The following is a 22422-nucleotide window of genomic DNA, read 5'->3' as shown; positions in this document are numbered from 1 at the left end:
TCACTTCTTGCCCAGCAGCTCCACCACCTCGGCCTTGCCCTTGAGCAGCACCTGCGGCGGGGCAGCGGCGGGGCACGGCAGGTCGGGAGGCGATCACCGGCGCCAGCACACCCCGGCCCCTGCCGTCTCGCCTCGCTGCAGCACAGCACAGCCTCCCTGCTTGCATGGGAGTCTGTGGCAGAAGCATCAGCCACACCCACCGCCGCCTGCCGCCGCCGCAGCAGCAGACACGGCACGGCGCCCGCTGCAGCTGGCTGCAGCACCTGGCTGCAGGCAGGCCCACCTTGCCGCGGTTGAAGACGGCCACCGCGTTGACCTCGAAGTAATCCTTCCAGGGGGAGCCGTTGGGCCTCTGCGGAGGGGCAGGCAGCCAGCAAAGGCAGGCAGCAAAGGCAGCAAAGGCAGCACAGGCGGTCAATGCCCCGCTTCCTGAGGCATGCGGCAGGCTGGCGAGGCGCGGAGGGCGGCGGCGGCGTGCGTTTGCCCAGCAGCATGCAGCAGGAAAGGGAAGGGAGGCCCTCCACGCACCACGTTGTTGTAGACCACGGTGTACTTGAACTCTGCGGCAGGCGGGGCGTGTGGTTGGAGGGGTGGGTGGGGGACGGGGGGCCGGCCGGGGGCGCCCCGGGCCCGGTCATGGCAAGAAGCAACCTGACCACACAGCTGCCTCCCAGGCCGCCCCACCCAGCTCACCGTACTCGCCCACCAGGTTCTTGGTGCCCTTGCGGATCAGGGTCTGCGCCAGGAGGGGAGGCAGGAGTGGCGCGCCGGCGGGGGGTGGGCGGATGCGGGCCCAGCACCGCCCACACGCACGCCACCCACGCCGCCGCCATTCCACACGCTTGCCCCACGCGAGTCCTCCCGCCCACCCGCCGCACTCGCCTTGTAGCAGCCCTTGATGAGCTTGTAGCTGAACAGCTTGGCGATGGGGCCGATCAGCCCCTCCTCCCTCAGGGCATCGGTCACCTGCGGCAGTGTGGGGCGGGCAAGGTGCGCAAGGGATGGGAGGTGGCGGGAGGCCTCCCGCGGGACGCCGCCCGCCCGCCTCGGGGCAGCAGCTGGCATGCCCAGCAGGCAGCGGGTGGCTGCGGGGCGCCATCACCTGGCCCGCCACGTCCAAGAAGGCGCGCTGGGCGTAGCCGCCCTGAGCACCCACATCCACAAACCTGCACAGGGCGCGGGTGGGAGGGGGGCGAGGGACGCGCGGTCGGCGGCGGTCGGCGAGGGACCCAGGGGCGCCCCTGAGGCAGCAAGCTCCCCCCCCGGCTTCGAAGGAGCCCAAGAGTGGTAGGGAGAGTGGATGGTCGCGCTCTCGTGCTGCACCGGAGCGAACATGGGTATGTGGCTAGTGCCATCCGATCATGCTCCATCCCTCGGCCTCACTTGTTCTTCTTGATCTGGAAGGTCTTGGCGCCCTTGGTGCCGCACACCTTCGCCTCAACCGAGACGGCCAGCACGGCCAGGAGGGCGGCCAGGAGCACTGCGACACGCATCGTGGAGTTGTACGGGCTTCAAGGGGGATAGATGGATTGGGTTGGGCGCCTTGCAGGCCCCTGCACGTCCCATATTGCTAGCCCTAGCCATCCCGGCCCCGGGGTCCCAGCAAAGCTGGTTTCCTCGGGTCAGCTGAACAAGCTCTTCGTCCCCAACAATCATGCTGATGCGGTTGCTACATCAAGAGGAGAGCCATGGAGGGCGGGGGTGGGTCAAGCCGAAAACCAGTGCCTGCAGCCGGTGGCAGGTACCACCCGCCGCCGCTGCCGCTGCCGCCGCCGCCGCCGCCGCCGCTACCAGCTGGCTGCTGCAGGCCAGGTGAGAAGACTGCCGTCACGCAGCGGGCTGCAGCGGGCTGCGCTGCCTTCGCGCTTCTGCGGCCCGAGGGCTCACTCCTTGGCCGGCACCTCCACCACCTCGGCCCTGCCCTTGAGGAGGAACCTCATCGAGGCACCAGCCGGGCAGGCACCTGCCGTCGCCGCCGTCGCCGCCGTCCCAGCGTCCGCCCCTGGGTCAGCCGCCTCCCTCCCCCACGGCCGCCATCTGCTCGCTGTCGGTGAGGAAGAAGGAGGCGGCGTCCAGCGCCTGCAGCTGCAGCCGCGGGCAGCTGCGCGGCAGGCGCAGCATCAGCTCCGCCGTGCCCAGCGAGATCGCCGCCGCTGCACGGGTGGGTGAGGGAGGCAACGCCTCGCATGCATGCGGCAGAATGCATGATGGAGCAGCCTGGCGGGGGCAGGCTGCTGGCCAGCCCAGCCCACCACCCAATCCCACCCCACCCACCCGGATACATCAGCAGCGTCACGGATCGCAGCGCCGGGCAGCGCTGCAGGCTCTGCGCCACCGCGGCGGCCGCGGTAGCGGGGGCGGCGCCTAGCACCTCGCCCGCCTCCTCCTCCGGCCAGTACATGTTGCCCAGCATGAGCTGCAGGCAGGACGGTGAGGGTGTAACAGACTAACAGGCAGGCAGGCAGGCAGGCAGGCAGAGGAGCAGCAGCGTGGGCGAGAGAGAGCGTGAGCCACGCGGCCTCGCGCCGCAAGGCCGCGGCAGGCGTTTGGGCAGGCGCGGCGCGCGACACGCGGCGGAGGCCGGCGTCCGCACCTGCTGCAGGCGGGGCAGGCGGGACAGCACGTGGTGGCTGGTGAACAGCACCCGCCAGTCGATGCTGCGGCAGCGCACGGGGCGAGGGTGAGAGCGGGCCCGGGACAGCGGGTGCAGCAGCCGGCGGGGTTGCTGCCTGCCCAGGGGCCTCTGCTGTCGGGTGGCGCACCCACCTGAGCATCAGTAGGTGCGGCAGGTGCAGGCCGTCTGGCAGGGCATCCAGGTTTGACTTCTCCAGGTGAAGGGCCTGGGGAGGAAAGGAAGGCGGGGAGACGTGCAGAGGGGTGCGGGGCAGGCATCAGAGCGCAGCTCGGGGCGAAGGGCAGGACAGGGAGTGGGGCAGGCAGTGTGCCCGTCACGCGAGGCAACCGGCTACTCACAAGGCCAGGCGGACCAGCACCAGGCGGCCCCACAAGCACACACACCAGCGTGCTGCCAGCGCACCTTGAGCTGCGTGAGGCCCGCCACCTCGCCCGGCAGCGCCGGCAGGCAGCTGCACTCCGACAGGCTCAGCACGTGCAGCTCGCTCAGCGGGCCCAGCGGCGAGTAGTCGGCGGGCTGTGGCGGCGGGGTGGGCAGGGGGCGGGGCAGGGAGGGGGGGGGGGGCGACACCAGTGCTCGACCGCCATGTGCAGCACCCAGAAGCAGCACCCACCAAGCAGCACCCACACGCAGCACCCACCCAGCACCACCTCCTGCAAGCCGCACCCACAAACGCGCACCCCCAAGCAGCACCCGCCTCCCGCAGGCAGCACCCACCTGGAAGGCCTCCGGGTCCAGGCAGCCGTGCAGCGACAGCAGGCGCAGGCGGCGCAGCAGCGACAGCTCCGCCGGCAGCTGGTCCAGGCAGGTGTGGTCCAGCGCCAGCCCCGTCAGGGTGGTCAGCTGCGGCAGCGCGGCATCCAGGCCCCCCAGGTTGGTGCTCTCTGCGGCGGGAAGAAAGGAAGAGAGCAGGCAGGCAGGCAGGCGGGGAGGCGCGCGAGGCGGTGGGCGCCAGGCAGGCGCAAAGCCCGCGTGCACCGGGCGCGGCCACCCGCCCGCCACAGCAGGCGAGCCACGCACAGCACAAGCACAGCACCAGACCCACACACAACACAGGCGCGGCGCCAGCGCCAGGCGCACCCGACACATCCAGGAAGAGCAGGCCTGGCAGCGCCAGCACGCACTCGGGGATGCGGTTGGAGTAGTCGGCGCCGGCGTCCAGCGGGGCGGGGTTCAGCCCCAGCCATGTCAGGCTGCAGGGGGGCGGGGCGCGCGGCCGCGGGCACGCCGTTGGGCGCGCTCGCCTCCCAGGCTGTGCCTCGGTGCGCTGGCTGGCTGCCGGGCGGCCGGAGCGGGCCCTGGGAGCTGCCAGCCAGCCAGCAAGCCAGCCAGCCGGCCAGCCCATGCGGCGCGGCCCCCAGCCGCCACCAGCCGCGCCCTCTACCGTTGCCACCACGCCGCACCCGACCTACGCCGACCTGGTGGGCAGGCTGGAGGGCGGGCCCGCCGACTCAGCAAAGGCATCTGGGTAGGCCGAGTCGAGCACCACGTTGAGGCGCTGCAGCGCGGTCAGCCCCGCCAGATGGATGCCTGCAGGCCGCACGCACGCGTATGCACTCGCTCGCTCGGTCAACGGGTGCACGGGCGATGCACCAGGCAGGCAGGCAGGCAGGCAGGCAGGTAGGCTGGAACGTGCGCGCTCTTGCAGTCAACGCGGGCCGCTCGACTGCCGCGCGCCTGACATGCTCTCCCCCGACAGCAGCTGCAGCTCGGTGAGCGCCGTCATACGCGCCTGCGCCGCCCGCGGCAGCACCGCTCCCAGGGCAAGGTCCCCGTGCGCTCTGAGCTCCAGGTGGCGCAGGCTGCCCGCCGCAGCGCCCAGCAGCTCCCGCGTGCTGCTCTGCCACGCAATCTCTGCGCGCAGCGGGCGGCGGGCGGCGGGTGGCGCCGGTCAAAGCGTTGACCGGCTGCCTGAACACACCGCGGGCAGGCGAGCTGCGCTGTGCAAGGCGGCAGGCACCAAGAGGAGCCACGAGGCAAGCATGCGGGTATGGGCGGGTGCGGGGGCAGCTGCAGGGCCCAGACGCGCCAGCACCCACCACGCTGGGCTTGCGCAGCACCCACAATCCAGCGGCGCCCACCTTGGTCGTCGGTGTTGAAAAAGTGGAGGAAGAAGTCTATGCGCAGGTCGTGAATGCCTGGGGCGCGGGGCAGGGCCCAGGACAGGAAGCGCAGCAGGCGCTGGCGCTGCCCGTCGGCGACGCCGCCCACCGCGGCCAGGCCGCGCGGCGCCGTGAAGCCCACGCACCGCCAGCAGTCGCCGGGGCGCTGGAGCACGGCGTAGAAGCGGCGGCACACCAGCGGCAGCACCTTGATCCTGGCGGGTGCAGCAAGGGCGGGGTGGGAGCGAGGTGGGCGCTGCGGGGCAAGCCAGCAGGGAGGCAGGCGCCGGCAGCGGCCGCCCGCATGCAGCCGCTGCCGCCTCCAGCCGCCGCCTGCACTGCAGCGCAGCCTCCTGCGCGCTCGGTTCTCTGCTGGACCCCTTTTCTCTGGCATTGGGCAAGCCGCAGCACACCTCGGCAGAACATCGATGCGGGCGAACGTTTTCTCAAGCAGGTCATTGTCCAAGGAGTCGATGGAAACCCGGTGTGGCATGATGGAGGCGTTGCTGCAAGCAAAGGCGAGCGGCAGCCCGATGAGGGAGAACCCTAGTCTCTAGCACAGTCCTCTCCAGCTGTGGGCCTGCTTCGAATGTAGTATGCCTAAGGTGTGGGCGTGCGTGCGGGGGGGGCCAGCTGATCAATACCGCCGCCGGTGCCGCAGCCAGCGAGACAGCGCACGTAGCGCCCCGCCCTGCCATCCTGCATAGCTGGTGTGTGTAAACGGCTGCACGGTGTGGGCTGCACGTAATCTACCCTGTGCAGACCCCTAATGCTTGGGATGCCCGGTTGCCCGTCTGCCCGCGCTGCCGACCAAAGTTCGGTGCCACCGCCTTGCCGACACAGCGCTGCGGGGATGTGCTGTGGCAAGGGCCTTGTTGGGCTGCAGCTTGGCATGCCTGCTACCTCCTTGCATCCCGTCGCTGCCACCAGGCCCTGCAGCTGCATAATAATCCAGCTCGCCTGGCCACAGGCTCTGTGAGATCTCAGCTGGCCGAGCAAAGCCCCTAGCAAATTCTGTGACAGATTATTGACACTTTTCACACATGGCAGGCATACCACTTGCGGCGGGAGGAGAATCAGGTCAAAAGGGCAGAGCGATGGTAGAGGCAAGGGCAATACAAGATGCATGTATGCACCGAAATCTAAACACTGAATGCAGCCCAGCTAGAGCGCAGCTCACGAACAAGGGAATCCGGCGAGTGTCAGCTGTCAAGCAGCAGCTCTGGGCGTCGCTCCTTCAGCTGCAGGGATGCTTCCAACAGGGCCCTGAAAATGAAAACCTTTTCGGTTGCCCAGAATCTGACGTACCGCAGGGGCGCATGCTTCTCCGCCCAGCGCCAAAAGGCGCGCCACTGCTCCTCAGCCCCAGGCTGCAGTTCAGGCGGCTCCAGGAAGCTGATGCGCTGCAGCTGCTCTGCGCCGCTCAGGAAGGGCAGGCTGCGCTGCGCCAGCGGAAATGTTGTCACCAGGTGCCGCAGACTGCGCTGCCAGGGGCCCAGCGGCAGCGCAGCCTCGGCTGCAGCCTCCCGCTGTCGCGGTGTCCCAGGGCGCAGGTAGAGCCAGTCCAGGCGGCTCAGGGCGGCTAGGGATGCCGGCGCAACTGCTGCTGCTGGAAGGAACTGCAGCCACAGCCCCGTCAGCTGGGTGAGACGGGGCAGGGCGGCGTCCAGGCTGGCAGCCACATCGGCATCCTCGCCACGGGGATCGGAGATGTCCAGTACCTGCAGTCCCGTCAGCTCCGCTAGGCTGTCTGGCAGCTCACATGACCAAAACGCTGCGTGCTGGAGCGAGCTGAGCCGCGTCAGGCTGGCCATGCCTGTCCTGTAAGCTACACGATCCAGCGTAAGGCTGCGCAGGTTGGTGAGAGCGGCCACCTGCAGGAAAGGCAGGGCAGTAAAGCAAAGAGGCGTCAGCAGAGTGGACTCAATGCTACTGAAGCCCGGTGGCCGCAAAGCAGCTGGCTGGGATTGTCCTGTTCACACACGACCCCTTGCTGCCCCTCCCTCTCGCCTGGGCGGGCATCTCTCCTGCCTCGTGGCATGAGATGCAGAGGCGGGTGAGCGAGGCGGGCAGCGCCACGGCGGCGCCCAGCTGCCACTCCTCGGCGTCCAGAAGCAGACGCTGCAACGAGGTCAGGCCGTCAAGGGGGATCCAAGCTGTCATGGTATACGTGTCAAGGTGCAGCTCTTGCAGGCGGTGCGCTGTGGCGGTCCAGCTTCCAAGCGTGTAGCTGCAGCCGTATAGGTACAGCTTCAGGCGCTCCAGGCTGCCGGCGGAGATGGCGCTCCAGCAAGGACACAACCTCCATCTTCTCAACAGCGCTGAGCCCGTCACCGACCTCAAGGACAAGGTCAAGGCAGCTCACGCTCTGGCCGTGCCGCTGCATCCATCGCAGCAGCGACTGGGTGCGTCGCACCGTGGCAGATCCCTCACTGGCATTGTCATAGACCACCACCTCTCGCAGCAACTCTGGCCTGGTGCTAAGCGCACGCCAGCGGCGGCACACCAGGGCCGCCCTGGAGAGCCTGCAGGTGCAGACAGGGTTGGGAGTGTCGGGGAGTGGGCGACGGCAGGGGCGGGGCAGGCTTGTCGAGTCTCCAGAACCAGCCGCAACCAGGCGCGGGCGGCCCAGGCGGACTCACAGATCCGCCTGGTCCAGCGGGGAGAAGCACTGGGCCAGCAGGTCGTCGCTGAGCGAGCCGATCGTGGCGGTGACGGCTGCTGGCCCTGGGCCCGGCGGGACCCGCGAGGAGCCATGTGTGTTTGATTAGTCGAGGGCGAACTTGCATGCGTTGTGTGGTGGGTGCACAAGAGCGGGTCGGCAGCCAGCCTGGCGCAGCGTCCGCCGGTTTTGGGCTGTCCGCACCAGTCCTGCTCATTGACTTGAATGCTCCCTCTCAAACCCTCCCAATGCACATTAAAAATACATGCAGCATCAACACACTCGTACCAGCGACGCCACACCAGGGCCGCCCTGGACAGCCTGCAAGCATGGTCCAAAGCTCGGTGAGCAGCAGCGAGCGGCGGCGTTGGCGGCGGCAGGATCGGGCCACGCTGTGGGAGCTGCAGAGGCAGCCGCAGCCAAGCGCGGGAACCGACAGCCCCAACTCACAGGTCCTTCTGCTGCAGCGGGGAGAAGCACTTGGCCAGCAGGTCGTCGCCCAGCGAGCTGATCGTGATGGCGGCGGGCTCCTGGCCCTGGGCTTGGCGAGGGGCGCGAGCAGCCATTTGGAGTACGCTAAGGATGTCGGGAGCGGCCTGCGCGGCCTGCCTTGGAGGAGCCAGCAGCCGCCAGCGCGGTGGGCGCAGGCGCTGCGAGCCGCACCAGCTGCTGGTGACCAGCACCAGCATACTGCCACTGCAGCCACATGCATTCCCGTGAATGGTTCCTTCTGTCACAGCTGTGAATGGTTGATCCGGCTGGTGAATTGAAATCATTTGATCCGGGGGGGATGTGCCGGTTCAGCGGCGGCTCAGCCACTGACACTGGTGGGAGCTGAAAGCTACCATTTAGTGGTGTGATTACCAGCACCCCAGCTGGACCCGTAGCATTCACTTGCTCCTTATGGGTGTAACAGACAGACGGGCAGGGGTAACATGACAGATTCAGCCATCAGGAGAAGGGCGGTGAAGACTGGGCAGCGGGTGACCCGCTGACAGCAGTGCCATGGACATGGCGGTCGAATGCTGCCAAGTGCAGGCCCTTGCCCCACATCACTTCTTCTTCTTCTTGCTCAGCCCGCCGTTGCCACTGGCGATGATCTGGCCGATGCGTCCGCTGCAGGCGGGGGCAGGCAGGCCGGCTCGCTTCAGCCACATGCACGTGCATCAACCACGGTGGGCAGGTTCAGGGAAGGCGCCACCGCAGCGGCAGGTGAGCAGGGCGGGGTCCACCCACGTGGTCCACAGCTGCTCCTGGAAGTTGACGAGCTGGCGCAGCACGGTGTTGGAGGCGTTGTTGGGCTTGATGACGGCCTGCGGCGGCGGTGGCGGCGGCGGTGCAGGCGGCGGTGAAGGCGCCGGTGCGGGGCAGCCGTAAACGGCAGCGGCCGGGCGAGGGACTCTCGGAGAAGGCAGCCGCGGCAGTGGGGGTGGGCGGGGGCGCCGCCTCACCCTCCCCACCACTGGTGGCACACATGCATGCTCACACCCGCTCCCTCTCACACACACACGCAGGCCATGCCGCTGCGCATGCAGGGCGGCGCCGCACCTGCAGGTAGTTCATGAGGTTGAGCACAAAGGGCTGGGAGAACTGCGGGGTGGAGATGTCGTCGGCGGGGTCCAACAGGGCCTTGCACGTCTTGGAGCCTGCCAGGCGGGCGGCGGCGGGGCGGGGGTGCACTCGTGATGGTGGAGGGAGACGAGTGGGGAAGGCGGAGGCGGACCAAGCAGGTGAAGAGTACCCTAGTGATGGGGCGACACCTGGTGAGGGGGGCGACAGCCGAGCTGGCAGGCAGGCTGCAGGGCGGGACCCCCGCAGGCACTTCCGCACCTGAGTAGAAGTACTGCGCGGTCTGCTGGACGAAGGTACGGATGTTGGACATGACGTACTGCAGGGTGGAAAGCGTCAGCAGGTCCTCCAGGATGCTCAGGCTGGTGCCGTTGGGCGCGACGCCGCCGGGCAGCGCCGCGCGCTCCGCGCGGCGCGCCGTCACCGACTTGGGCTGCCAGCCCGCGGGCTTGGTGAGCAGCACCGTGTCCATGACGGCGCCTGTGTAGGCGTTGACACCCTGCACGTGCACGGCAGCGCCGGCGCATCGGTGCACGTGCCGCTGCTGGTGCGGCTGCCGTGCTGGAGCTCGCCCTTGCGCAGGAGCCTCCAGCCTCTCGCCACCTGAGGCGGCGAGAGGCAGCCGACTCTCCCTGCCCCGCCTCCCTCCTCTGCAGCTGCCTGCGCCCACCAGCCCCGCCCCGGCGCCGGCGCCTCGCCCACACACGGTGCACCACCCCGCCGCCTGCCACACCTGGTACTTGAGCCGCGTGGCATTGGCGGACACGCGGACGTAGCCGTACTGCAGCCCCTCCACGCCGCCCTGGGCCGCGGAGAAGATGGCGGGCTGGGTGGGCATCCAGTTGGTGGGCATGATGTCGTAGCTGGGAAGAAGAAGGAACGGGAGCACGGGTGGCAGGGAGAAAGTCAGAAGCAAAGCAGGAAGAAAGGTGGGTGTAGGTGTGTGCCAAGGTGCAGGCGGGCAAGCGGCCCCGCCAGAAGCAGGGGTGGAGGGTCCGGCGGCAGCTTTGCACCCCGGCCGGCCGCCTGGAACATAGGCACGAGGCCGGCCGCCGCACGGCAGCCACACAGCAACAGGCCCGCCCCGCCGGCCCATGCTCACCCGGCGTTGCCGAACAGGGCGTAGACCGGGGCCCTCTGGGTGCCATCGCGGTTAGGCGCAACGCAAGAGTAGTTGTACAGGGGGCAGCTGCGCTGGTAGGTGTGCTCGTGGCCTGCGGGGGGGGAGAAGGAGAGGGGTGTGGGGGCGGGCGGGCAGGGTGCCACAGTGTGAGTGGCCATGGCAGCACAGCCGCTGAACAGCAGGGACCTGCCTCCCCTGCACACACACCGCACAGCACAGCATGAGCAGGCAGCACGGTGGTACTGCAGCAAGGATATGGTACTACGGTACCGCCTCACCATACCACACCATGTCCACGCTGTAGTCAAACCACATGCCCTCGTACGCCGCCCGCAGCTGCTGCGCCACCAGCTGGTCCGACCCAGGCGCCTGCCCGTCCTGGGAGTCCACGTATGGCATGCGGTGCAGGCCCACCACCACCCACGGCGTGCGGGTGCGGTTGACGGCGGCCAGCTGCGCGCGCACCCACGCGTTCTGTGGGGTGCCTTTGGCAAAGGGGTGCTCCGAGCTGCAGGCAGCAAGCGGGGGGAGGGGAAGCGGAGGCAGGGTGGCAACGGAAGGGTGGGCAGCCGGGTGAGGGTGCGCATGCGACGGCGCCGTGGACAGGAGGGTGGGCCCGGCTGCCACCTGGCAGTCTCAGCCTGCGCTCACCTCATCTGGATGAAGGTGATGGGACCCAGGCGGAAGCTGTACCAGTACGTGCCGACCTTGCCGGGAGGGGAGCCGTTGGGTAGAGGGAAGCGCTTCTGGTAGACCTGCCACAGGTGTAAGGCAGGGCAGCGGGCAGGGGCAGCGAGGGGAGGTGGTGGTGGGAGGCAGGGCAGGGGGCAGGGGCAGCGAGGGGAGGTGGTGGTGGGAGGCAGGGCACGCGTGGCGTGGAGAACGATGGGGCGAGGCGGCGCAGAACAGGCGGTGCTGCTGCCTCCCGCAGAGTCACAAAACATTTTGAAACTGTGAAGTAAACGGCACCTGCAGGCTGATGGCTGCCACCAGCCAGTTACCACCGCCCCCACCCGCCCCCCTCACCACGCCGCACTCCCCTCCAGAGTCGGTGCTGTTGTAGAGGGCCTGGGGTCCCGGCCAGTCGGCCTGCACAGCACAGTCATGCACATTGGGATGCAGATGCTTGCGCCTGCTCGAGCGTGCACCGCACATCCCGCTGGCTGCCGTTCCGGCTGCCAAGGCCCGCATGCGTGGCAGCTGGAAGTCGGCGAGCAGCTGCCCCCAGGGCCCACCTCGTGGTTTCCGATGGAGAGCATGGAGGGCATGGCGGGCAGCACATTGCGCATCTGGTGCAGCCAGGTCTCCCACTGTGCGGCCAGCCCGCGGGCATCTGCGGGAAGGAGGGCACGGCGGGCAGGAGGACGGCGGGGGGTGGGTGGTGGCGGCAGGGGGGCCACGGCTCGAGCGGGCACGGCTGACCATGGGCATCGCAGGCGGCGGGCGCAAGAGCGACGCGGCCGGCGGCGAGGCTGCCGCCCTCCTTCTTGCTTGGCCTCTGAGCTCCGAGCAGCCTCAGCGGCTGCCAGCGGCGAGGGCTCGCCACGCATGGGCATCATCTAATAACGCTGGCAGCCCGCCACCCGCTGCCACACTCCATGGGGCCAGCGACACCGTCTCCACCACTGGCACTCACAAGAGATGTCGCCGTTGAGCACAAAGCCGTGGTAGCGCCCGGACGCCGCCTCCGCCGCCAGCGCCTTGATGGTCCACTCGCTGCCGCGCTGCCCCACCTGGGCGGCCACCGTCAGTACGTTTTGCTGGGCACAGTACAGAGGAGACCCAGGCCCGATGGTCAGATTCAGGCTGGCCAGCACCGGCTGGATCTGAGGGTTCCACTCCAGGCTGCCGTCGGGCTGCCAGTGGCCCATGTCGGCCGCCGCCAGCAGGCGCACCTGCGGGGGGGGTGGGAGCAGGAGGGAGGCGGGGAGGCGGGGGGCAGCGGCGGCGGTGTGGGAAGCGGGCTTTGCGTTTCAGAGCAGGGGGGCGGTGCACTGAAGCACGAAGGCTGGCCTGCGGCAGCTGCGGGCTGGGCGAAGCCACCGCGCCCCTGCCGCAATGCGTGTGTTGTGCATGCCGCGCGCGTGGCACAACAGCAGCGGCAGCGGCAGCCGGCTCAGCTTCGGGCTTGGGCGCACCGTGGACCCGGGGCTGCCTGCTGCGGTGGAGGAGGAGGGGGCGGTCAGGAAGGAGAACTGCCGGCTCCAGCCCAGGGTGGCATCGCCCACGACGTAGTAGATGCGTGTGGAGGGCAGCAGGCCAGTCATGACGGCGCTCGACTGGTAGCCGGGGTTCACCCAGCTGCGCACGGGAGGAGGCAACGGCGGCGCTCACAGGGGGAGCAGGGGCTTGTTCACAGGGGCAGCAGCATGAGGCTGCAAGAGACAGCGTGGCATTCCGCAGCGCAGGCCACATGGTGCGTAGCGGTGTCGCCAGCCACCCAGCAGGCCTCACCCAATAGTGGTGGCGGGCGGGCCGCACAGGTTTGAGCGGGTGTAGGTCCAAGAGGTACCGGTAGCGGTACCGCTGTAATTCCCGGGGCTAGTGCCCCACCGCACGGTGGGCCGGGCGGGCTTGGCGTCGGTGGTCCACGTGGCTCGCATCTGGCCGGTGCTTGCGGTGGCTGCCAGGCGGATGTGCATGGGGGTGTTGGAAGCGCTGCGGGGCCGCGGGCGGTAGGGGGGTGGGGCTGAGTGTTAAAGAGGGGCGGCGGGGAAAGGGCTAGCGGGAGCGAGGCAACGCCAGGCGGTGCAGACACACGGCAGGGAGACACCCTTGCCGCTTCCTGCATCGCGTGAAATCTCTCAGCCCTGCTGCGATGCTGCCGGGGGACACCCACCCACCCACCCACACGCGCGCACACACACAAACGCACACGCGCGGTGTTCTCTATCTCCTCTCTCCCGCGTGCATGCACCCACGCGCACCTGAAGGTGATGTTGGGGGTCTGCGCCACCAGGTCGTTGGAGTTCAGCCAGGATCCCCGCATGTAGACAAACTGCAGCGGCTGGCGCATGTTGAGCACCTGGAAGCTGTGTGTCGGGGGGGGGGGGGGGGGGGGGGGGGGGGGGGCAGGGCAGAGCGGGCGCCGCCACAGGCATGTCGGGGTCGTGTGCAGTACCGTTGGGGCTGCGCGCAGCACCTGCTGTCATTGCTGCCAGCAGCTGGAGATGCCCCTGGTCCCGCTGGCGTCACTGCGCCGCTACCGCCTGTGGTGCCAGCTGCCGCCAGGCAGCCCACTCACGTGTAGCTGCCCACACCAGCCCTCCAGGTGGCAGGGGAGGCTAGCTGGGTCCAGATGAACTTGACTGGGGCGATCTGGCTGCAGCGGGTGGCAAAGTGGGGCAGCACAGAGGGACAGCAGCTGGGAGGGGAGTGGGATGGCGACGGCGGCACGCAGGTGGCGGCCGCCGCAAAGGCAGGAGGGCAGCTACGGCTGGCCACAGCAAGCATGTGGACGCTGCTGGGCCAGTTTGCTTATGAGATCTTACGGTCCAAGCGGTGGCAAGGCAAGCTGTCCAGCCTCACACCGCCGCGCTGTGCACATGTGTACACGCCCATTCGAGGCACGCCCTTTGAGGGGTAGCCAACGCTGGAAGCCCTGCTTGCCTGGCACTGCCTTCCCCGGGCAGGTAGAGGGCGAGCAGGTCGTTGGAGGAGCAGTAGGTGGGCCACAGGCACAGGGCGCGGAGCTTGCGGGACAAGGCGGTACCGCCGATGTTCCAGCTGACCTTCACCCATGCGGAGGCGCCTCTGTGGGGCGGGCAGGCAGGCAGACAGGCAGGCAGATAGGCGGGCAGGGTGGCCGGGCAGGCGTGGCCCACGCGATTCGGGATGCCATCCCGCAGCGCGGGAAGGAGGCAGCAGATCGGGAGGGTGGGGTGGATGGCTTGCGGCGCCGGTGTCGGGAGTGGACATCGGGTGGGAGGCAGATGGGACGCTCACGCCGGGCGGGCCCTACCAGCTCAGCGCCCACTCAGCGGCTGAGCTGGCACCGTCCCAGAAAATGCGCAGGCTCACTTGAGGGTTGTGGTGTTGACTGTGATGGAGTAGGACGGGTCGATCGCCACGCTGCGCACAAACCGCCCGGGATCCGGCAGCTGCGGCGGCAGGAGGGTGGCGGCGCGAGAGCGGCAGCTGGGCGAGCGGCAGGAGCGGCAGCGGGAGCGGGCCAAGCTCCCGCGGGGTGCACCCACGTGGCAGCTGGCCACCCAGCTGCCCAACGGCGGCATACACGCAGCCCATCCGATGCCGCCTGCAGTGCCCTCCACTCCCAGAATCCTCCCAAGGGCTGTCCCGCCCACCCACCTGGACGTTCCGCCGGAAGGGCGACGCGTCAGCGCACCGGGGCGTGCATAGCAGCGCGGCGAGCAGCAGCGCCAGCGCGGCGGGGATCAGCCGGCGCCCTGGAATTCCCGACATGGTGCCAAGCTAGGCGGGTGATGGGAGCCTGCAAGCTGGAGAGCGGGAGGGATTTTGGCGGCAGCGGCGGCGGCGGCTGGAGAAAATACCAGGCCTGCGGGGGCCGCGGGGGGGCTCCGCGGAACGGCGCGGCTGCGCAGCTCGCAAGCGAGCATGGGGCAAGATTAACTGCTGGCAGGCCTCACGAGCGCTGCTCACCCGGGAGGTGTGATTCAATGAGCGTCCCCCGTGCTCAGTGCTTCTGTGGTGTGTGTCCGTCTCGATTTCGCTGCGAGATGACACACTGGGACCAACGACAGTGGATAAACCCAACCGAAGTAAGAGAGGCCGAGCCACTGGTCAATAGGACGCGATGTTCTGTGCAGCGGGGAATGCGAAGGGGATTTTTGGTGGATGGCTCTGCTATTTGTCAGCCGGAGCACAGAACCAAGCTGGAACAGTAGTGCAGAGCTGTCACCACTGGCCTAGGCATGCATGCTTGGTGGCGGCGGCGGGTTGAACTGCCTACGGCGGCGCCAGATGGCGGCCGTCCTGTCGCCACTGACAGGTGGCCGCTAATTTAAGCAGTATCGGCCAGATGACAGCATGCTAAAACACGTAGCTTGCGCATCCCCCTAATGCCAGCAGTGCCACCCACCCAGCTCAGCATGCGCCGCTGCCACCCACAGCGCTAGCGCCAGCGGTGGCGGCAACCGTGGTGCTGCCCGGCAGCTGCCCGGCCGGGGATGCCTGGAGGTGCTGGCGCTGAGCCCTGCTTGACCAGTATGCACTGCAAAGTACAGCCTACTTGTGCCCCACCTGGGCGGGCATCTCTTCTGCCTTATGTTCTTCGATGCGGAGGCGGGTGAGGGAGGCAGGCAGGGCCATGGCACTGCCCAGCTGCCACCGCTCTGCGTAGAGATGCAGGCGACGCAGCGAGGTGAGGTGCTCCAGGGTGGCCCAAACCGTGAAGATCTCCACCTCGAGCCTCAGCTCTTCCAGGCGGTGCGCTGTGGCGGTCCAGGCCCCAAGCATGTAGCTGCCAGTCATTAGGTGCAGCTTCAGGCGCTCCAGGCTGCCGGCACAGACGGTGACACAGCCGTCCAGCAGGGACAGCACCTCCATCTCCCCAACAGCGCTGAGCTCGACATATTCCTCCAGGGCCAGATCAAGGCTGCGTACCGCCTGGCCGTGCTGCTGCAGCAACCGCAGCAGCGACTGGGCGGCCCGCACCGCGGCCGCCCCATCCCTGCCGGCGTGGAACACCACATTCTGCAGCAGCTCTGGCCTGGTGCTGACCGCGTGCCAGCGGCAGCACACCAGGGCCGCCCTGGACAGCCTGCACTCATGGTCACAAGCCGGTGAAGAGTAAGCCGTGGGTTTGGCGGCGGCAGGCGGGCCACGCTGTGGGGCGCTGCGACGCCAGCCGCAGCCAGGCGCGGGCGGTCCTGCGGGACTCACAGGTCCGCCTGTCCAAGCAGGGAGAAGCACTTGGCCAGCAGGTCGTCGCCCAGCCAGCCGATCGTGGCGGCGGCGGGATGCTGGCCCTGGGCCCGGCGGGATCTGCGAGGAGGCATGTGTGTGGTAGATGAGATTAGGATGAGACAGGCGGTGGTGGAAGCCCACGACGGCGGAGGTCGGCAGCGTGGCGCAGCATGCCGTCGGCCGGGCTGATGAGTGGCTCTGCTGCTGGCCACCCCAGTTCTGCTCAATGCCTTGAATCTTCCCGTTCATGCTTGAACACGCATGTGAAACTTACAATGACGCACCAACACAGGCAGAGAAATCAGGCGAACAAGCATCGCACGCAGCGGGCGGCGCCGCACAATGCGGTCATGGGGCATTGGGTCGTTGCTACCCTCGGCGGGAGGCAACAGAGAGCACCAGACCCTCAGCGCCATTTGGAAAGAAGATCGTGAAGATCAGTCAACTCGTAAAGGCCAACAATCTCGATCTGCAGGGCGGGCCGCTGCCCCTTTAGCTGCAGCGCGGCTACCAGCAGGGCCGGGTCAACGGGCTCCTCCCAGCCAGTCCGTGGGACGACATACCGCGTCCCTTTCTTCTGCATGATGAGGCGCTGCAGCGGAGCATGCTCCCCCGCCCACCGCCAGAAGGTGCGCCACTCTTCCGATTTGCGCCAGTGCCTTGCTGGAGGCTGGAAGAAAGAGAGGTGCTCCAGCCGCTGCGCTCCAGCCAAAAAGGGTAGGCTCTGCTGCGCTAGCTGGAAGGATGTGGCCAGGCGCCGCAGGCTGCGCTGCCAGGGGCCCGACGGCAGCGCCGCACCACGCTGCAGACCAGCCTCTGCTTAATCTGCTGAGTCCCCCAGCTCCAGGTACAGCCACTGCAGACGGCTCAGTGGCGCCAACAATGCCAGGTCCACGGCTGCAGCGGGCAGTTCTTCCAGCCACAGCCCCGTCAGCTGGGTGAGGCGCCGCAGGGCGCCGCCCAGGCTGGATGCCACAGCATCCGCTGGGCTGTCAGGACTGCAAACCTCCAGCACCTGCAGCTGAGTCAGCTCCGACAGGCTGTCTGGCAGGTGGCAACCCGTGAATGCCGCGTGGTGCAGCGAAGCGAGCTGGCGCAGGTTGGCTGAGCGGTAGCCAACGCACAAGAGATGGAGGCTGCGCAGGTTGGACAGGGCCGCCACCTGCAAACGAAGGGTCACGGCCAGCTTTCGAGTCAGCAAGCACGGCACATTCCAAAGTCAGCGGCGACGCCAGAACGTGGAAGGCTGGGTGCCTGCAAGCTTTTGTTGATGCCAGCAGCCCTGCCGCAGGCGGCCTGACCAGCATGCACCATAAATACAGCCCACCGCCCTTGTCTCACCTGGGCGGGCATCTCCTCTGCCCCGTGTCTTGAGATGTGGAGGCGGGTCAACGAGGCGGGCAGCGCCACGTCAGCGCCCAGCTGCCACTCCCGCGCGTCCACATCCAGGCTCTGCAGCGAGGTGAGGTGCCCCAGGGTGGTCCAGGCTGTCATGCAGACCAGCGGTGCGAGCCTCAGCTCCTCCAGGCGGTGCGCGATGGTGGTCTAGCCCCCAAGCGTGTAGCTGCGGCCGAATAGGTACAGCGTCAGGCGCTCCAGGCTGCCGGCGCAGACGGTGATGCAGCCGTCCAGCACCGACGCAAACTCTGCCTGCTCGATCTCGCTGACGGGTTCCAGCGAGACATCGAGGCTGCGTACCGCCTGGCCGTGCCGCCGCATCCACCGCAGCAGCGACCGGGCACCCTGCACCGTGGCCGCCCAATCATCGCTGCCCCGGAACTTCACATGCTGCACCAGCTCTCGCCTGGTGCTGACCTTGTGACAGCGCCGGCACACGAGGGCCGTTGTAGAGAGCCTGCAAGTGCGGACAGGGTTGGTGTGGAGCGGCGGGACAGGGCGGCAGGGGACAGGGGCAGGCTTGTCGAGCCCTGCGAATCCAGCCGCAGCCAGGCGCGGGCCGTCCTGCGGGACTCACAGGTCCGCCTGCTCCAGCAAAGAGAAACACTTGGCCAGCAGGTCGTCGCCAAGCGAGGCGATCGTGGGGGCCGCGGGCTGCTGGCCCTGTTGGGCGGTGCTGGGGTCCATTGGGCGCGGCTGGAATAGCTGGAAGAGGAGCATGAGAGGCGCCCACAGGATGGCAGCCCGCCGTGCGGGCGCAGTCGCAGCGCACAGCGCACAGCGCCGGCCGATCCATGCGCCCTCCTTTCCTGGGAAGTCGCCTGGCCTGGGATGTCCTGGTGGTGCTGCGTTGCTGGACCAGCTTCCTGCATGCATGCATTCCTGAAGTTGCCACAACTTGTGGTATGATTTGCATGCTGGCACCATGATCACTCGCTGGGGGCCGCTGGGGGCAGCGACTCCACACTGCCGGGCACCATTCGTGCTGCGCCAACAATGATGCAAAAACCGTTGGTGAACAAGCAAGCCTGGAAGATCACAGTCTCGCTCTCTCGTCCGCTGCCAACCAATGGATGGGCTGATGGGGTGCTGCCCGTCGACGGGCAGCCAGTTGTCAACGGCTTACAACCAGCCGGCATGCATTGGCCCCAATCCCGGCCCACCAGCGCCCTGACCACAGCCACCTCCTCGCTGGCACACCCTGCTACTGCAAGTTTCAGCCAATCATCACGGGTTGGCCGGGTGGCGGCGGTGGCGGCCGGGTGGCGGCGCTGGGCCTGCTGCGCAGGTGATGGCGCAACAAAACCCCGGCGGCGCGCAATCGGTCCATTGCCGGGCGTCCACGATGGATGAGGCAGCATCGTGCAGCCGGCAGCGCGGCCCCGGGCTCCTGAGCCTGCCCAGCTCCGTCTTGGAGGCCATCTTCGCGCTGGTGGACCTCCGGCAGAGGTGAGGGGCGCTGCCGGGAGCGATGGGCACGACCGCACTCTCGTTGCCCGGCCCCGCCCCGCCGCCGCCGCCGCCACTGCTGCACGCAGCCACCTCTGCTGCCCGCCGTCGCCGGTCCCTCCCGCTTCCTGCCGGGCCCGACCCCGCACTCCACTCTCCCCCGCCTCCCACCCTCTCTAAACCCGCCGCCCGCCTCCGCCGCCGCCTGGCGCAGGGCGGGCGTGCTGCCTCTGGTGTGTGCCGCCGTGCGGCGCCAGCTGGCCGGGCCCAGCGCCAGCCTCTGGCACGACCTGCGCTTTGAGTGCGACATCGCGCACGCCAGCCAGCGCACCCGCGCCACCAGCTTCCTGGCCTGGCTGCGGCGCCATGGGCAGCACAGCCGCGCGCTGCAGGTGCCGGGGAGGCGGGCGGGGCCGGGAGCCGCGCCGCGGCCGCCTGCCTGGCTGCCTGCCTGCCTCGCCGCAGCGCCCACCCCTGCGCCGCGCGGACGCCTGCCTCCTGCCTGCCTGCCTGCCTTCATGCTTGCCTGATAGTCCCCCTGCCTTCCCACTCGACCGCCTGCCCACTTGTACTGCCCGCTTGTCCCGTCCGCAGCTGGACATGTGGAATGGCGGGCAGCCGCCGCCGGCGGAGCAGGAGGGGGTGCACCGGGCGCTGCGGGAGGTGCTGGAGGCGACGCTGGCGGGTGGGCCTGCCTGGCCTGGGCTTTGCATTGCTGGGCTGGGCTGGGCTGGGCTGGGCTTGGAGTGGCGTGGCTTCGGCGTGGCTGGGCTTGGCTGGGCTGGGCGTGGCTTTGCTTGGCTGGGCTGGGCGTGGCTTTGCTTGGCTGGGCTTGGCTTGGAGTGGCGTGGCGTGGCGTGGCTTGGGCGTGGCTTGGCTGGGCAGGGCTCAGCTGGGCGGGGCGGGGCGGGGCGGGGCCGGGCCGGGCCGTGCGGGGCCGGGCGTATTTTGGCTGGGCTGCTCAGGGCTGGCTTTGGCTGGGCTGGCCTGGTCTGGGTGTGGGCCGGTCTGCTCCGTTCTGGGCTGGGCTGGGGTCAGCCTGGTGCCAGCATGCGCCGCCGGAGCCACCCCCAGGCATGGCTGGGGTTAATCCTCCGGGCGGCGCGGCGCCTCGGCAGTTTTCGGTCGCGGCGCAGCCGGCCTGCCGCCGCACCCTTCGCCGCCCTCCCCAGCACCCGCGGCGTCACACGGGGGTGCTAGGGCTGTGCCGGTCCTTGCCCCACCTTCACTTTTACCTTTCACCCTTACCTTTACCTTACCCACCCCTGCCCGCTGCCCCTGCCCCTGCCCCTGCCCCCTAGCCCGCCTGCAGCCAGCCTCCCCAGCTGCGAGTTCCTGCGCCTGCGCTGGGGCGGGCGCGTGCTGGTGGTGGGCGACTGGGCAGCCGCCGCCACCTCCCTCACCTGCCTGGCACTCAGGTGGGGGCCGGGGAGGCGCCCGCGGCGTGCCGGCTCGGCTGCCGGCTGGGTATCTGGGCTCTTGAGGGCAGGGGCATAGTGGGACCCAGGCGGGCTGGCCGCCTGCCTGGCCGGCGTGCCGCCTGCTCTGCACGCCGACATGGCATGCCATGTTTGCCTGATGGCACCTCTGTTGTCATTGCTTCAAACCCGGCGCCGCGGCGCACCCACCACTGTTTCGCCGCCTCCCCGCCTCCCCGCCGGCGGCCCCGCAGCGGTCACGAGGTGTGCGTGGGTAGCCCGCTGGGCGCGCTCAGCTCGCTGGTACATCTGGAGCTTTCCACCACAGAAGGTGCGCCCCTGCCTGCCTCCCCAACCTCCTCGCGCGCTTCCCTGTCCAGCCGTGTACGTCCGCGCGCATGCAGCATGCACGGGGGCGCACGCCGGCCGCCGCCCTTGTGCCCACACTGCGGCAAACACAACACGAGCATTAATACATACACAAAACACGCACACATACACGCGCATATGCATGCACAATTGTTTACAGTATTGCCAGCTCAGCGACTGCTGCCCCCGCGCAGACATCGGCCCCAGCCTGGAGCCCGGGTGCCTCCCCGCCTCCCTCACCCGCCTCTGCTGCGTGCCCGCGCCCGCGTCGGCGCCACCGCCGCTCGGCGACGACGACTGGCCGGGGCTGGCGGAGGCGCAGATACCGGAGGAGGCGCTGGCGCTGCCGCACCTCGTCTACCTGGATGTATCGGGTGGGGAGGAGTGTGGTGGTTGTGTGTGTGTGTGTGTGTGTGTGTGTGTGTGTGTGTATTGTGTGTATCGTGTGTGCGCGTGTACGTGTGGGTGTGGGTAGGTGCGTAGTACAGGAGCCGGCAGGTGGCGGGTGTGCGGAGGACGGTGCGTGCTTGGCAGCGCTTGGCAGCCCTCGCCCCCACCACCCACCCATTCACACACATACACACTCAAACGCACACGACAACAAGCCTGACCGACTGACCCACCCCCTACACGCCCACCCCCACCCACTCTCCCCGCAGAGTCCCTGTTTGCGCGGGCCCACCTGGAGGCGGCCCTGCCGCGCCTCACCCGCCTCACCTCCCTTGCATTCGACAAGTGCGAGCTGGCAGGCAAGCGGGCGCCCGGCTCTTCCCTGGCTGGCTGGCAGGCGCTGGCTGGCTGGCAGGCGCTGGCTGGCTGGCTGGCTGGCCGGCCGGCTGGCTGGCTGGCTGGCTGGCTGGCTGGCTGGCTGGCTGGCTGGCTGGCTGGCTGGCTGGCTGGCTGGCTGGCTGGCTGGCTGGCTGGCTGGCTGGCTGGCTGGCTGGCTGGCTGGCTGGCTGGCTGGCACTGGAGCTGAGCGGTGTGCGTGTGGCGGCGATGGTGGTGTGCGTGTGGTGGCGGTGGCGCTGGGTGCGTGGCGGCGGTGGCGGTGTGGGCCGGGGCATGCGCGAGGCAGCCGGCCTCCGCCGCACGGCGCAGCAGCTCGCCGCCTGGCATCCAGGGTGCCACCGGCCCGCCGCCGCCCACCTCGCTGCCGCAGGCGGCATCCCTGCGCAGCTGTCGCTGCTCACGAGGCTGCGGGTGCTCTCCTTTGACGGCTGCCCGGCGCAAGAGGTGGAGGACGCCCTGCAGCCCTCATGGACGGGTGGGTGGGTGGGCGGGCTGTGCTTATGTGTGGCGTCATGACACGGGTGGCGGTTGGGTGGCGGTGCACGGCTGGGCTGGGGCTGGTGGGGAGCATGCGCGCCGCGCCTCCCCCAGTGAATGTTCAATGATTGCACACACTGCTTCCTGACACGCTGCCCCTTGTGCCCTGCCCCCTGCGCACACTGTTTCTTGCACGCCCTGCCCCTTACACACCCTGCCTCCTGCACGCCCACGCCCCCGTGCGCCCCTCATGGCGGTCTGCCACCCCTCCCCAGCACCCGACCTCCGCCGTAGCTGCAACTGAGGCACCTGGTGCCCCCACCCCACCCCACCCCTCCTCCCCGCCCACCTGCAGTGCTGTCGGCCCTCACCCGCATCGCCTCCCTGTCCATCAGCAACAGCCGGCTGGAGAGCGTGCCGCCGGCGCTGGCGGCCATGCCCTCGCTGCAGGTGGGTGGGTGGCGGCGGCGACGGTGGTGGTGGCTGTGTGTGGGGTTGTTATGTGGTTGTGGCGTTTGTTGTTGTTGTTGTTGTTGTTGTGTTGG

General features: G+C 68.9%; 7 protein-coding genes across 7 annotated transcripts in view; 1 reads left to right on the top strand and 6 right to left on the bottom strand.

The window, feature by feature from the left end:
* On the bottom strand, positions 1-1940 carry CHLNCDRAFT_141644 (expressed protein; the record flags this gene model as incomplete). Its single annotated transcript, XM_005842997.1, has 9 exons — positions 1-51; positions 284-352; positions 529-560; positions 694-736; positions 823-966; positions 1103-1166; positions 1384-1480; positions 1749-1801; positions 1888-1940. The coding sequence occupies 9 exons, from the start codon at positions 1938-1940 to the stop codon at positions 1-3; spliced, it is 606 nt and encodes a 201-aa protein (XP_005843059.1).
* A 67-nt stretch (positions 1941-2007) lies between these two features.
* On the bottom strand, positions 2008-8088 carry CHLNCDRAFT_141643 (hypothetical protein; the record flags this gene model as incomplete). Its single annotated transcript, XM_005842996.1, has 15 exons — positions 2008-2153; positions 2275-2416; positions 2763-2840; positions 3038-3151; positions 3353-3519; positions 3716-3828; positions 4054-4165; positions 4289-4489; positions 4717-4952; positions 5151-5243; positions 6046-6611; positions 6817-7021; positions 7380-7464; positions 7665-7720; positions 7850-8088. The coding sequence occupies 15 exons, from the start codon at positions 8086-8088 to the stop codon at positions 2008-2010; spliced, it is 2553 nt and encodes an 850-aa protein (XP_005843058.1).
* A 363-nt stretch (positions 8089-8451) lies between these two features.
* Positions 8452-14513, bottom strand: CHLNCDRAFT_141642 (hypothetical protein; the record flags this gene model as incomplete). Its single annotated transcript, XM_005842995.1, has 18 exons — positions 8452-8515; positions 8636-8712; positions 8948-9045; positions 9230-9467; positions 9702-9831; positions 10071-10182; positions 10370-10599; positions 10743-10846; positions 11061-11180; positions 11327-11424; positions 11728-11986; positions 12230-12392; positions 12546-12749; positions 13019-13123; positions 13336-13413; positions 13683-13844; positions 14112-14191; positions 14400-14513. 18 exons carry the CDS (start codon positions 14511-14513, stop codon positions 8452-8454), a joined length of 2436 nt encoding a protein of 811 aa, XP_005843057.1.
* A 783-nt stretch (positions 14514-15296) lies between these two features.
* On the bottom strand, positions 15297-16069 carry CHLNCDRAFT_55445 (hypothetical protein; the record flags this gene model as incomplete). The annotated part of the gene is made up of 2 exons (XM_005842994.1): positions 15297-15831; positions 15954-16069. 2 exons carry the CDS (start codon positions 16067-16069, stop codon positions 15297-15299), a joined length of 651 nt encoding a protein of 216 aa, XP_005843056.1.
* Positions 16070-16797: 728 nt separating this feature from the next.
* Positions 16798-17471, bottom strand: CHLNCDRAFT_141640 (hypothetical protein; the record flags this gene model as incomplete). The annotated part of the gene is made up of 2 exons (XM_005842993.1): positions 16798-17139; positions 17319-17471. 2 exons carry the CDS (start codon positions 17469-17471, stop codon positions 16798-16800), a joined length of 495 nt encoding a protein of 164 aa, XP_005843055.1.
* A 51-nt stretch (positions 17472-17522) lies between these two features.
* On the bottom strand, positions 17523-18062 carry CHLNCDRAFT_141639 (hypothetical protein; the record flags this gene model as incomplete). Its single annotated transcript, XM_005842992.1, has 2 exons — positions 17523-17832; positions 17953-18062. The coding sequence occupies 2 exons, from the start codon at positions 18060-18062 to the stop codon at positions 17523-17525; spliced, it is 420 nt and encodes a 139-aa protein (XP_005843054.1).
* A 658-nt stretch (positions 18063-18720) lies between these two features.
* The window catches only part of CHLNCDRAFT_55443 (hypothetical protein), a gene marked incomplete at both ends in the record, with an annotated part of 4077 nt that continues 375 nt past the window's right edge, over positions 18721-22422 (top strand). Inside the window, 8 exons of the mRNA XM_005843026.1 lie at positions 18721-18824; positions 19039-19216; positions 19419-19509; positions 20137-20242; positions 20497-20573; positions 20806-20985; positions 21771-21875; positions 22233-22327. Of these exons, the coding sequence (XP_005843088.1) occupies positions 18721-18824; positions 19039-19216; positions 19419-19509; positions 20137-20242; positions 20497-20573; positions 20806-20985; positions 21771-21875; positions 22233-22327 (936 nt within the window). The remainder of the gene's footprint in view (positions 18825-19038; positions 19217-19418; positions 19510-20136; positions 20243-20496; positions 20574-20805; positions 20986-21770; positions 21876-22232; positions 22328-22422) is intronic.

Source organism: Chlorella variabilis, assembly GCF_000147415.1.
Source record: "Chlorella variabilis unplaced genomic scaffold CHLNCscaffold_36, whole genome shotgun sequence".
Classification (NCBI taxonomy): domain Eukaryota; kingdom Viridiplantae; phylum Chlorophyta; class Trebouxiophyceae; order Chlorellales; family Chlorellaceae; genus Chlorella; species Chlorella variabilis.
The sequence above is the reverse complement of the archived record's forward strand: the minus strand, read 5'-3'. Positions and strand labels throughout refer to the sequence as shown.